Source organism: Mytilus trossulus, chromosome 10 (genome assembly GCF_036588685.1).
Source record: "Mytilus trossulus isolate FHL-02 chromosome 10, PNRI_Mtr1.1.1.hap1, whole genome shotgun sequence".
In the NCBI taxonomy this organism is placed as follows: domain Eukaryota; kingdom Metazoa; phylum Mollusca; class Bivalvia; order Mytilida; family Mytilidae; genus Mytilus; species Mytilus trossulus.
In genome coordinates this window covers 45,565,937-45,580,925 of record NC_086382.1, presented here as the reverse complement: position 1 = coordinate 45,580,925, position 14,989 = coordinate 45,565,937, and the positions used below count along the sequence as shown (strand labels likewise).

The 14,989-nt window shown below is 32.0% G+C and overlaps 1 protein-coding gene across 4 annotated transcripts in view; it reads left to right on the top strand.

Moving 5' to 3' along the window:
* The window catches only part of LOC134687451 (putative N-acetylated-alpha-linked acidic dipeptidase), a 69,557-nt gene that overhangs the window by 24,350 nt on the left and 30,218 nt on the right, over nucleotides 1–14,989 (top strand). The window contains exon 1 of one of the 4 annotated variants that reach the window (XM_063547759.1): nucleotides 8,722–8,775. The exons of the other annotated variants lie outside the window; for them this stretch is intronic. Coding sequence (XP_063403829.1) covers nucleotides 8,732–8,775 — 44 coding nt within the window. The 5' untranslated portion in view covers nucleotides 8,722–8,731. Of the gene's footprint in view, nucleotides 1–8,721; nucleotides 8,776–14,989 lie in introns of those variants that run through there. 4 annotated transcript variants of the gene reach the window in all.

Here is a 14,989-nt window from a genome sequence, read left to right as displayed (position 1 = left end):
AAAATCTAATGGTGTATTGTAACCTTTAACATGTACAATCAGATAATAGTTTATTTAAATGACAGATCCATGCGTATTGCGATCACCGGATTTTAACGAGAAGGGTCAAGCTAAGGTCACTTTGAATACGGAAAATATGTCGGCAAATTGCTTCCTGCAAGCAAGCAATTAAAAAAAAGTAAACTTTTCCATTCTCAATTTTATTCTTCTAAATGTGGACAAATTAAAAGAATTTTATTCAGAAAAAATTATATGTACAGAAGTTGAATAATGACAACTATTCATTTAGTTATAAAACGTATGCATATTTTTTTTTAATTTGAGGATTCATATGATTTTAACTCTAAAATGCTCGTATGAGAGACATGAAATCACCAGTTAAAACACACAATGATGAACAATACAGTATGGCCCACAGTTACAGAAATAAAGTTCAAGTACATGTAGCTAGTGTTATCATTACCCCATTACACACCGCTATGCTGTACTGCAATAAGTGCTTTGATCATGTCTGACAATGTGCTGTCCATGATCATTGTTTACATAAACTAAGATAAACGTTATGATAAATAAACCCTTTATATTAAAAAAATGAAAACAACACGTGATAAATGTTCATGCGTCCGAAGTATGTTATCTACAGGACATAGAAATTCCGGTTTAATTTTAGACCGAAATGTGATTATGTTAAAAAAAAATATATCACTAGGTTTGCACGAGACCAACATTAAAAGATGAGTTTATGAAAAGTGCTTGAAGAATTGTATCAGTTCAGTTGAATCCGCATATAGCCTGCATTCGAAGGTTAGCACCAGCCAAGTAGTCAGCACTGCTGTGTTGACATTAAATATCATTTATATGGTTATAATTACAAATTAATTGTACTTTACAAAACTTTTATTTTCTAAATACCAAGAATGTTCTGTCCCAGGGAAAGATGACCTAAGCAGTATTTGGCGAAAATAAAACTTTGAAGTTGAAGGTTCTCAATGCTCTTCAACTGTGTACTTTATTTGGCCTTTTTAATAATTTTCGTTCGATCGTCTTTGATGAGTCTTAAGTACACGAAACGCGCGTCAGACGTACACGATTTAAATCGTGGCATCTTTGACGAGTTTATTTCAAACAAGCTCGTTATCCAATATGTATTAGTGTTATAAACGCATGATACTTATGCCAGTCAATTTCAACAGGTCGAAGTTTACGTGATACTATCTAAGATTTTATTTAATCTGAATTACACGAGAGGAATTAAATTTAGTAAAGCAGATGGGTAGGTGATGTCATAGGAAGCTGATTACATTAACGATGTTTTCACGATTTTTAAAGAAGTAAAGGTATGACTGATAACCTCAATAATCTGGAAAGACGGAAGTTCTCAAACTGTTTGAAGTTATCAAAGAAGATTACCTTTGATCAAAATTTTATTTATATATATCAAGTATTTTGTACTTTGCAACTTTTTGTTGAAAATTAAAAAGAATAATTACAAAACAGAATAGATATGCAGAAATAACAGTTAATGAACTTTAACATACGAGTCTGTGTGATTAAAAAAAGATGCTCCCTCAATTTTTAATTGATAAATATCAAAAAAGTAAAATCACAAAAATACTGAACTAGAGAAAAATTCAAAACAGAAAGACCCTTATCAAATGGCAAAATAAAATGATAAAACACATCGAATAAATGTACAACAACTGTCATATTATTCCTGGCAATGCGGACTTTTCGAAGGGGGTAGGGGTGTTTGTCTTAATTGTCGAATAAAACATAGATATCTTCCATGCGGTATGAGTTTTCTCATTGTTATGATGTCCGCATGGGGTCCAATAGATGTAAACTTTTACAGCATATGGTCTCTGGTGGAGAGTTGTCTCATTGGCGTTCATCTTCTTATATTTATAGGGCAATCGAGCTCCATTTTCGATTAAAAAATAAACAGCCATTAATTTAAAAATAGCGAAATTTAACGCGAGAGATGTTCATATATCTGGAAAATATCCCTATTATCAAAATGCATTTCCTGTTAATGACATTATTCCAATGTTGTCCGTCAATACTTCTTCTGGTATGCATGGATAAGTTTTTAGTTTGGTCTTTAATAATGTTGTTCCCGTCGCCTTCTTCTATTTATTGTTAATGTCAAGCCATAATACCGATGTTCGAAGGTCGGCGCTATATGTTACTAATCAAGAATAGGAAGTTAAGAATAGTAAAATTGACAGAAAGAGATTTGATTAATCTCAAAGTATGGATTTGTCAAGAGTTTGAATTCTACGAAATTCATGTGTTTTTGAACAGCGGTATACTACTATTGCCTTTATTTTTCTTCTTTCTTTTCTCTAATGCAACTTTGATTTCAATTGCATAATGTAGAAATGTTAAGTGTATTATGACTTGGTTAATAATATCAAATAACTAAATGAAAGAGTACAGGATGTTTTTTCGTTACTGTAAACAGTTTTGTAAAACATCATTTTCAAACGATCAAAGGAACAAACAGACTAGCAGTGGCACCCAATTAATACATGACATTAATATTTTGTACGCCAAACGCGCGTTTCGTCTGCAAACGAATCATAGTAAAAATCGAATAAAAAAGTTAAAAGGTCGAATGAAGTACGAACTTTTATAGCCTTGAGGATCATTTTTTTTGGTTGTTTCAGTTTTAGTGGATTTTTTACCATTTGCCGAAAACACATTACTGATTTGGCGTAGTTGTTTTTGAAATCCAAAAAGATTATCTCAACTAGGATGCAACTTGTTTCTTATTACTAACTTTTTTTTAGCTCATCCTTGTAACAAAGTTCAATGCAATATATTGCTATATCTTGGCATCGCTTTAAAACCACACTCCTTTAGAAACCTCAGACTTTTCTGAACAAAACTTGGCTCTAGTCATCCTTAGAACATCTTGTTTGTAAATAATATAATGTATGCCTGTCTTTTAGAAAAAGGCGGTTGTTGCAATTGATTATTGGTCAATCGACTCCTTATATGAGTTATAGTCCTTAGATAATAATTAATACACTTTTTTACGCGTTTGAATTTTATCATTAAACGGTTATATATAAATCTGTGTGATATAATAGAAAAAAGGACCAATTTAATTCTCTCTAAATTTAAAGCATGCCATTGGAAAATGTCGAAAGTAATCCATACTTGTAGGGGGTTCTGTCTAAATTGTCGGATGAACTATTTATACAGAGTTATCTATCCCTCTTGTTGGATAAAAATGCAAGATGACGATACATTTTTAAGCGGCGAAATACAACACGACGGATCCAACTTACAAAATCAAACACATTGTTTTCTTCCTAAGTGTTTATATCACTGGATTGAATATAATAGATGCTCCAATTTTCAAAATGTATTGTCTGTTTTATACATGGTTTAGTTTTGAGTTTAATACAACAATACTAGGATTATATAACAATGTATGTTTACCATTACCTTTAAACGTCAATTTCTAGTAAGAATACAGTATGTTAGAAGGTTGATGGGTGGTTACTAATTAGGAATGGGAAGTTCAGAATTGGAAAATTGACATAAGGGTTTTGGTCAATCCTATAGTGTTAAACCAGGGTTTTAATTTCAAGAAAAAAAGATGCGGCTCTTTTCCCGCTGATGTAATTTTGATTCCGAATGCACCAAGAAATGTAAAAATGTGAAGTTCGTACTAGGATTACTTGGTAAATAAAATCAAACAAATAAAAATAGATAACAGTATGATGTACTTTACTGTAAATCAGAACATTTCAAACGATTACAAGAACAACCTGGTCAGTAGTGGCACCCAATTTATACATAAAAAACTCATTAAAGATACTACGCTTATAATTTTGTACGCCAGACGCATGTTTTGTCTATACAAATAACTCATCAGTGTCGATGAATAAAAAAAAATTAAAATATCGGATACAGTACGAAGTTGAAGAGCATTGAGGACCAAAAGCTGTCTGTGGTATGATAGATTATAGACTTTTCGCTGGACCAGGTTTCTAATTTTTTGTTTTTTTTGTTATTTTTAATTAAAGTGATTCTGAAAGTAGAATAATCATCTCGACTAAGACTTGAAACTTGTCTCCAGTCACCTGCTATCATTAGCTCACATTAAACCGAATGTTAACGTAAGCTATAGGTTTACCTTGGCATTCGTAATTATATTTGTTTCTAACACTCTTTTATCATCAAACACAGGCCTCTCTGAACGAAAAATGGTGTCAGTCATTGTTAAGATTATCTTGATTGTAAATAATGCTGTGTATGCCTGCCCAGCAAAAACAGGTGGCTGTTGCGAAAAATTAAACTTGTCAAACTAGAGGGGGGAAGCGTCTAATTGTACGACAAACAGAAACTGCAAACACAAAAAAATACCACCATAAAACTAAGATTTACAAGCAAGATGACTGAAATCATCAATCGAATCCTTTTAGGGGTTACTAGTATTGGCCCATATGCAACTATTACAGTCATAATAACGTTCGATAACTCTGCATGTGACTGGTTGAATTAGGATTTTTTTTACTGGTTACCTGATGAATTATTTAAAGAAAATTGAAAAATATATTTAGTTCACCTCGGATTATATCCATTCGATGTCTTCTTTTATGAATATAAAATAAAATTGCAAAGAATTTCATTGATAATCGGACAACACTAACCGGTATAGGTATTGCCAAAACATGCATCTACATGGGTATTGTCAAAACTTACATCGTGATTAGGTGCCATGTTTGTTTTCTTTGATCACGTTGATGTTATGACTTAATTCATATCTCCTTAATCTAGCTATGTTTACGGCTATTCTTATAGTTACAATAACGTGTCATATTTAATTGCAATATAAACAGTGAAAATAAATTGAATTATGTTCATTAACAAAATAAGTGTCGAACATCCTCTACGTTTGAAAATTATTTGTTCGCCATTTTTTCAAAATTTTATAAAAATAACAACAGCATGTTTAAGCTTGATAAAAAGGAACCAATGTTCGATTACATGCTGCTTTAAGGTAAGACAATGACTGAAAACGCGAGCATCTAACAGTTATTTAATTTTCATTGTAAAAATCGTACAAATTATATTTTTACCATGTCGCCCCACGCTGTCAATCTGGTCGCCATCTTGAAAAATAATAGCAGATTTTCTGAAAATAGCTTATTTTAAAATCAATTTGGAAGGGACATACTAGAAAATTAAACTATTCTATATACGATATTTCAAATATTTATGAATATAATAATAAGCACAAAGACCCACAATTATTCCATCTGTTTTGTTTAAATCGCAATTTAAGGCTAAAGACGACAGAAAATCCAATATTTATCGTAGTTGTATGATTTAACAGTGTGAACTATCGAGACAACAAGACAAATTTTCAAAAGCATTTGGAAGGGAGAAGATCAAAATTTAAACTATTCCAAACGGAATATTTATATTTCTAAATATATGAGGAATTACTACAAAGACCCACACTTTTAGTATCATAAACTTAAAGTAATGTATTTCATCGATTCCAGAAAGCCCCTATGCATTTCTATACAATTTACTTGGACTTGATATGGGTGATGTGTGACGTCACAAAAGTCACGTGATGACTGCTATAGTTGGATATGCCAAAAATACAACTTATACCAATTTTTGATTTTTTTGCTAATCTTAACTTCTTGTTGGATTTTGAACCAACTTTTAAAAGTTAACGGTTTAGGTTTCAATTACAAAATCTAAGGTCCGCAAAATCTGCAATATAAGGTATGTAATTCTTTAAAGGTTGCACTTTGTAAATACAGCTGTTTCTTAAAACATGCCACTTTTGGGGAGATCTTGAATATTCATAGAAAATCAATTTTGTTTACATACTGGTTCCTAGTTACCGTATGCTCCCTGTGTTCCATCTCACAGAGACATATCTTGGGAATGTTACTAGTACATTTACATGTGCATATTGTTTACATTGAGATCTGTGTAACCTTTCATTCGAGGTAGGGGTAGTTAAGAAAATTAATGTTAGTTTAAACTGAGAAGTTCAGGACATATAAACGTTGAAAATATGCCGTACAGCCCTTTATTTTGACCTTTGAAAAAAATTGTGGTGCAAATGAATTTTCAATTCCTGGATAAAAAAAAATTCAAAACTTCATAGTAAAAGTGGTACAGTTTGAGCCGTTAAAGGATTTCCAATGGGAAATTGCATTGTCAATATTTACAGAAATGCAGCAAAAGGTCTTTTTAAAAACCTTTCATTGTGTATGTGTCTCCCACATGCGACATCCCATAGTCAAGGGGAATCTCACATCCAAATTGTATTTTTAAAGGAGTGACCCAAAGGTTTTTGTGTATACTTTGGCATAACAAGTTTGTAAACAAGTATGGATTATACTTTTGGTATCTAGTTAATTTTGCATAATAATTATTTGGTGAGCTTCTGTTTATATTCTTATCCAGCTGGTTTGTTAACGTAAATATCAATATGGTATATTGTTTGCCAGATGTACTACCAACCTTGAAGCCTGAAGTTTTAATTATCAGAATAATAAATTCTCCAAACGGAAAGAATCATATAAATAGCTTGATATATTAGTTTGTGTGCAGTTATAGCGTTTTAAATGCATTCGCATGTTGTGTCTGTGTCATAAGTCTTCCTTTTTACGTCTTTTTGTATGAGCCAGATGTTTGTGAATAAATTGAGTACTGTTCAATATGTTTAATGATTCCTATTAATATATAGAATACCCTTTTTATTATGTCAAGACTTGAACACTGTAAATTAATGATTCTTAAAATCTACACTTATATTTAACCCTTTTTTCTTACTCTGTTAGGGTGAAATTCAGTGTTGAGATAAGGCATTGATCATAGTTTTTATATATATATGCATGGAAGAATAATCTTTTTATGCCCCACCTACTATAGTAGAGGGGCATTATGGCTTCTGATCTATGCGTCCGTTCGTCCCGCTTCATGTTAAGGTTTTTGGTGAAGGTAGTTTGTGATGAAGTCCAATCAACTTAAAACTTAGTATACATATTCCTTATGATATAATAGCTCTAATTTTGATGCCAAATTAGAGTTTTTATGCCAATTTCACGGTCCACTGAACACAGAGAATGATAGTGCGACGAGTGTGGCATCCGTGTACTATGGACACATTCTTGTTTAATATTTATTTTGTTGCCTCTATGAGATGTCACTCTTTGTAGCAGTAGATTACTGAAGTGTAAAACATACTGTGTCATTATCGTATCGTAAGAAATCAGCCACCGTAGAAATCACAACATTGCATTGTGTTTTAAGATACAATAAACGTCATTTTTCTTAGATAAATATCAACAATTATATATAACTTTGAAGTTCAGATTGAACTTAAGATCAAATGTCATTGCACACTCTAAACGTTCCCTGAACTATATGGATGATGGGATTTTTATAAGGTTAAACACCTTCATACACATTCTCGTTACTTTTAACTTCAATATTCGGAATAAATGAGAAAAAGAATCAACCGAGGAAGATAGAAATCATATAAGAAATAACAATATATAACACAAAGACCAGAAGAGAAACACACGTGTGCAAGTATTATAGACTACAAAACAGTGATCAAATATTAACAACACAAACCAAACCCCATCATGACCGCGGCTAAACTCATTCTACGAAAAGTTTATGCTCACTAGAATCACCATTGTGTTGCTCGTGTCGCCATTGTCATCTGCATAGCAGATCGATACTCATGGTTGATAATTAAATATAAGAATCCTCACAATTTTTCGAATTATTAACTTCAACGTTACCATTATAAATTATCAATTATCAATCATTATCAATGGTCAAAACTTATTTATATATGAAACACAAGCAGTGGGTTTTAACGATGACGAATTTAAAGTTAATGAATATTACAATTGTAAAAAAGCTACCTTTTTAACTCCCTTTTTATCAGAATGAAAAACAGCCAGCTTAGTATTAATCCAAGGATGTTTTGAATATTAAAATTACTTTATTCTAAAACTCTAAAATAGTTTATCATTGCTGCTAGAAATCATAAGTGAAAGAAAAGTTACTCTCATGTATCCGTATCCTATTCAGACTGACAACCTGGCTAAGTGGTACCCTCGGAACATACCGTATCATCAACAGGGACGACATAGACTCGTTTGTCCAAATAACATAACACTCAAACTAATTGTACTCGCCTTTCGTTATTGTGTGTAGATATATGTTGTATTAATTCTGACTGAAATTGTATTGAATGATTGATTGTTGGTTGCTTAACGTCCACTTTTACTGAAATTTGGAATAGTGGTTTTGTAAAATTATTCGTAGCTTTACACAATATAGTCGTATGGTCTTTGGATGAGCTAACAATATGCACTATTAATTACGTTACTCTTCATTTATAAAAACACTTGTTATTGAATACAATATAAAGTACACATATTGGATAAAATAACAAAGTTAAAAGTATTTCCATATACTATTTACGACCTTGTAGTGTGATATGCAGCTACACCCTTCAGTTTCCAATCTTTAAAAGAATCCGAAGTAGTAAAGGCGGACCCCAAGTGATAACTCATTTTATATATCCTCTCCTCTTATTACGTATTCTGAAACTACTTGTATTGCGCAAATAATTCCTACGACTCTAGAAAGGTTAGATTATTATTCAAATAATTAAGTTGTCATTTCCTTGTAAACCGAATCACGTTTGTCCAGTATTTGGAAAATGGTGTTCAAAGTAAGATGTACATCCAGAGTTCAACAAGAAAGGTAATTTTTTCGCATATTTCTTTTTACTTCTTCAACATCAATGGTATCTCCTGTATGATATATTTTTAGATTCATTGATTGATAACTAGATTGATTGATTGATTGATTGATGGATTGGAAAATCAAAAGCGGGAAATATCACATGCATATGCAGCATTTTTTTTAATTTTACTAGACCAAACTTCCGAACGAGATATGCATTTCTATAACATGTTTTGAAAGTTCAGATAGATTTTACTGAAATAAATATTTATACCATTTAAAAGTCAGTTTTTCCAAATCATTCCTTTTGTAAAAAATGTTATCATCCAATACATTTATTTCGTTTACTTGGATAGAAAATAAATGAATTGATAACACTCACCGTTTTATTGTTGCATTTTTTTCATTAGATTCATGGATCAAATTCATAAAAAAACAACGTTAACGTCTTCGTCTACTTTATTTTATAAGAGCAAAAGTATCATTTTAGAAACCGAAGCTGTCATCGTTATAATATATCAGCATTTCGATCATAGTTTAGACTCGATGCCATCTTATCAACTATCGAATTGAACTCCAATGATAATTGATAGCGATACGATCCAACATAAAAAATAAATATTAATAGACAGAAAAGCACGTAAAACCGTACAAGAATGACAAATGCGGATTCAAATGAGGTTGAATTATTGATTTGCAAGCCAATAATACATTAGCAAAAACGGTTAGCTTATTTTGCTGGTTGCTAATATCGGAATGATATTTCGATATTCTGCTTTTATGAATGTTACTACGCCATGCATATCTGTAATTATATCTTTCAATTCCAATGATACAATTCATCTATCATTGTGTCGTAATCTGGCAGATTCTGTACATGTCTACAGCAGATTAAGAGATAAATACTAACGGATGTTAAAAGAACATGTTCTTCGCCAAAATATCATTTATAATGAGTCAGTATCCCGAATAAATGAAAGGTTATATTATGGACACGCATTAAAGCTAGTTTAGACATCAGTAAATTACGTGTTCTGATTGACATAGATGTATCGGATTTGAAAGGATTGTAAATAAGAACTGCTTTGAAGATTACTCATTAGCGCTATTTTACGAAATTTCCCCCGGATCTTCTTCACTGATAATTTCCTCCCTCAGCGGAGTCGAGTGATAGAACAATTTATCGCTAGAAACTAAGGTAGCTAGAACCCGTTGTCAATAGAATTAACAACGTCGTCATAGTTAAAATAGCGATAAACTGATTATCATTGGTTATCTCAAATCAATTGCCTTTCTCACTTTCGCCGTTTCGGCTCAAGCGAGAAAATCAATCTCGTTGAGATGATAAACGATAATCTTTATATATATCTGGTATACTTTGTCAACGAGACAAATATCGACCAGAGACATCATGGAAATAATGAAGAAGATGCCTTTTTTTTAAATATGATTATTTAAAGATGTTTAATTTATTTCAAAATCAGCCTGGTAGCCAGTGCTTCGCTTCTGGAATCATTTAAATGATACATTGTGCTAATGAATTTTCCATTCTAATTCTAACAACTAATGCTTCAAGCAAACCTATCCTTTGACGGTTGTGACTGGTCTGGTTTAGTCCCTTTAAGGTTTGGTTCTCTTTTTTTTTTATGCATTTAGCCCCCATAAATTTTGATCTTAAGATACAATTAAAGAAACACAACACACGTCGTGTGGAAATGATATTTATCGCTCTGAATGCATCTAATTCAGAAGGTTTTGTTTTTAATGACTGCTTTTGCATTTTTACCACTGCCTGTGGACTTTTCGTTCCCGACGGCATTATCTGATGTATCAGTGCACATTCCAACTGACTCCATTTTCAGAAAACGAAATCTGTAACAAACATAAACTTTTAGCCACCGCTTTACAAGATAAGCCAAATACAATGAAAGTCCCAACTATGTATTGGCTTCCGAAGCTACACAAAACCCCTTACAAATATAGATTTATTTCGTCTTCAAGCCATTGTTCAACTACTAAATTGTCTATTCTTCTTACCAGCACACTTGCTACAATTATAAACCTTATAATAAATTGTTCAAATAAGGCCTTCGAAAATAGTGGAATAAATTACTTTTTGAGTGTCAAGAACTCGTTGGAAGTACTTGATAAATTGCATGCTTATATTGGTGATTTTGAATCTGTTCAAAGTTTTGATTTTTCTACCCTGTATACCACATTGCCTCACATTCTCATTAAGAAAAAATTCACACACCTAATTAAATGGGCATTCAAAAAATCAGAATGTGAATATATATGTTCAAACTCTTTTAGGTCATTTTTTAGTAGCAATAAACAAAAAAACTATGTTAATTGGACATGCTTTGATATTATATATGCCCTTGAATTTTTACTAGATAACATTTTTGTTCGCTTTGGGGATTCCGTATATCGTCAGATTATTGGAATTCCAATGGGGACTAAATGTGCACCACTTATTGCGGACCTCTTTTTTGTATTGTTATGAGTTACAATTTATGACAAAAATAAGCAAAGACCCATCAAAACAACATGTGATAAACAAATTTAATAATACTTTTAGATATTTGGATGATATGTTGGCTCTCAATAATGACGACTTCAGTATGTATATTAATGAAATTTATCCTGCTGAACTTACTTTAAATAAAGCTAATACTAATAATGACCACTGCCCTTTCCTCGATCTTGATATCTATATCACTAACGGAAAGCTGAATACTAAAATTTATGATAAAAGGGATGATTTTTCATTTCCTATCGTTAATTATCCGTTTTTAGATGGTAACGTTCCCTTGTCACCATCTTACGGTGTTTATATATCTCAACTTGTACGATTCGCTCGTGTATGTAACAATGTTTTAGATTTTAACGAGAGAAATTTATGTATTCCTGAAAAATTATTACACCAGGGTTTTCGATATCACAAACTAGTCAAAACATTTACTAAATTTTATCATCGGTATATAGACATCATTCGTAAATATAGCTCAACATGCAGACTTTTTATACGTTCAGGTATTTCACATCCAATTTTTTATGGAAATATTCTTTATAAAGCACAAAGGTGTCAGTATTCACGTCAGAAACTTACAAAACCTTTGAATAGACTTATTAAAAAGGGATATAATTACGATACTGTTGTCAAGTCATTAAAGATTGCATATTTTGGCGTTAATATTGAGTCACTGATAAGTCTTTGCGTCGGAACTAAACACATTTATTCTAAAAACAGTTGTTGGCATGACACGGGTTATGTTCTTCTCATATATGTTATGATGGTATGATACTAAACCCCTAACGGGAAGGATTGTGCCTGATGTTCATATGATGAAATCATAATCTTTCAGTCAGTTTAATTAAAGTCTGGAGCTGGCATGTCAGTTAACTGCTAGTAGTCTGTTGTTATTTATGTATTATTGTCATTTTGTTTATTTTCTTTGGTTACATCTTCTGACATCAGACTCGAACTTCTCTTGAACTGAATTTTAATGTGCGTATTGTTATGCGTTTACTTTTCTACATTGGTTAGAGGTATAGGGGGAGGGTTGAGATCTCACAAACATGTTTAACCCCGCCGCATTTTTGCGCCTGTCCCAAGTCAGGAGCCTCTATCCTTTGTTAGTCTTGTATTATTTTAATTTTGGTTTCTTGTGTACAATTTGGAAATTAGTATGGCGTTCATTATCACTGAACTAGTATATATTTGTTAAGGGGCCGGCTGAAGGACGCCTCCGGGTGCGGGAATTTCTCGCTACATTGAAGACCTGTTGGTGACCTTCTGCTGTTGTTTTTTTTTGGTCGGGTTGCTGTCTCTTTGACACATTCCCCATTTCCATTCTCAATTTTATGATTGACGATGTACATACATGAGATAATGTTTTTAAATTGTAAAATCTTAATTTGCATTTGATATGGCTATGTTGATTTTACAAGGTTTAAACTATTCATAATATAATTTTTTGTAGTTGTTTGCCGTATTTTAAACGTCTATAAGTTTTTACTCCGAGCATTGTTAAAGTATGTAGTTTAATTCACATGATTAGCATTTGAAAGAAATTAAGCCTTGAAACTGGACACATATGAAGCTCAAAGACTGATGCGAGAATATTTATTGCACAATCGGTCCACTCTTCAAACAAGTAGCATCAGATTGTATGTCCAAATTCCGACAAGACATGCAGTCGTGTGTAGCGCTACGCACAGTCTAATGGCCATTCTCATAGCAGGACATTAACTGTAACCAGGTTTCTGTTCGCGAGTCAGTACCTCGAGTGTGGCTATAAATACTGAACAAAACACAATACTGAAAAAAACTTGAAAGACAAAGTGAACCATCTCCATACTTTCTGTAAATAAGGCAACACCTTTCTAATAATAACGCCTTCCCGGTCTGGTTATCTTTCACAGCTGTTTGGAAATTAAACCTAGATACTATATAAAATTTGACTATTAAATGTCTGTCAACAATACATATAATATGTTGACACTTTGCTTCATAGTCATTGAGTTGACAGACAACATTTTTTGCTATTTCTTACTTCTGTGTCAAACCTCTGTTGATAACTACACATCTAATGACATAATACTGCATTTATATTCCAGTTCTATGATGAATTACGCATCCTCTTTCTTTCATTCTGTTTTGTAATGATTGTAATTGATTTAGGATTCAATAAGTTAAATTTGTTAGTTCGGATGTCACTTTCAAAGAAAGCTGGTGCCGATTCAATATTTATTAGATGTTAGGTAAATATTGTCACTGTAGAGTAATTAATTTCCCTAATTAAACTTGTGTGTAAGAACGGCGTTTTCAACTCCAGATTAAATTCAAATATTTTAACATTATTGAAGAGTTTGAATACAAAATATATGATACATATTGTCGAAACTTGTATGTGAAACCCGTATATTGGCCTATGTTTTTTTTTTTTTTTTTTGGCTGTCTCTGGCAGTGGTTATCTAAGAGTTCGTTTCTGTGTGTGTTGCATTGTCGTTTTGGTTTTTTGTTGCACTTCAGTGTTTCTGTTGTTTCGTTGTTTTACTCTTATAGATGATGTGTTTGCCTCAGTTTTAGTTTGTAACCAGGATTTGTTTTCTCTAAATCGATTTATGACTTTCGAACAGCGGTATACAACTGTTGCCTTTATTAATGTATATAACACATCTCTTGCTTTTCATATTCAGGAGGTTCTTTTGTTCAAAAGTTGCTTATTGTATGGTGACATTTGTTTATTTGGTTGTAATTATAAACTTAATTCCCAATATCTTTTTGTATATTAAAGAAAATGTAGTGTAAATAAAGGTGTCATTGTAAAGGAAAGTGGTTTGCTTATCAGACTTATTAAGCAGTTAGTTAGGGAAACTGCAAATAATTGGAACCTTAATTGAACTGGTATAGGAACAATGTTATACTTTCATTTTGAATTAAAGTGTTTTATCAACCTCACAGGTTTTATTTACATTCTTAGGTTTTATGAACTACATGTTGATATTAACGTGAAGGCTTTTTTGTTTTGTGCTGTCTTTGTTAATCTGCTGGAAACCCTGATCTCATTTGATTCCTTTTCAGTTAGTTCCCAAAATAGCTAAATTATTAGCTACATTTATTGGTTATGTTAATTAGTATTTGCTTTTTGTTCTTTGATTTTACTTCTAACTTACATCATTTAGTCTCGGGTGGAAAAGTGGTTTTATTGTCGATCTATCATACAAAGTCTTTGTATTTTCATATCGTGTAATAGTTATTTATAGATGTACATACTGTTCCTTTCGTTGCAATAGATTTGTTGTATTGTTGTACCATATCATACATAATAATTAATGAACTCTGATTGTAATCAGTAGTTGGAGTTTTTTAGTTCTAAAAGTTGACTTGGATATAGAAATATGGTCATTCATAGAATCATATCTTTCAGAAACGTGTTTAGTCTTCATACAAACATGCTATACCGTGTGAAAAATAAAATCACAAAAGTACCGAACTGTGATGAAAATTCAAAATGGGAAGTCCCTAATCAAACGACAAACCAAAAGTAAAAACACATCAATCGATTGGATGCACTTACATATAGACCGTCAACTTACTGCTTGCAGAATACTTGTATATTCTGTCACATGATGACCATGTATTAGAATTCATGTGCTTATTACTTCGGAAATACAGATTTAAAAAAAATCATGAAACTTGTTACTAGGCTATTTCACCGCATGC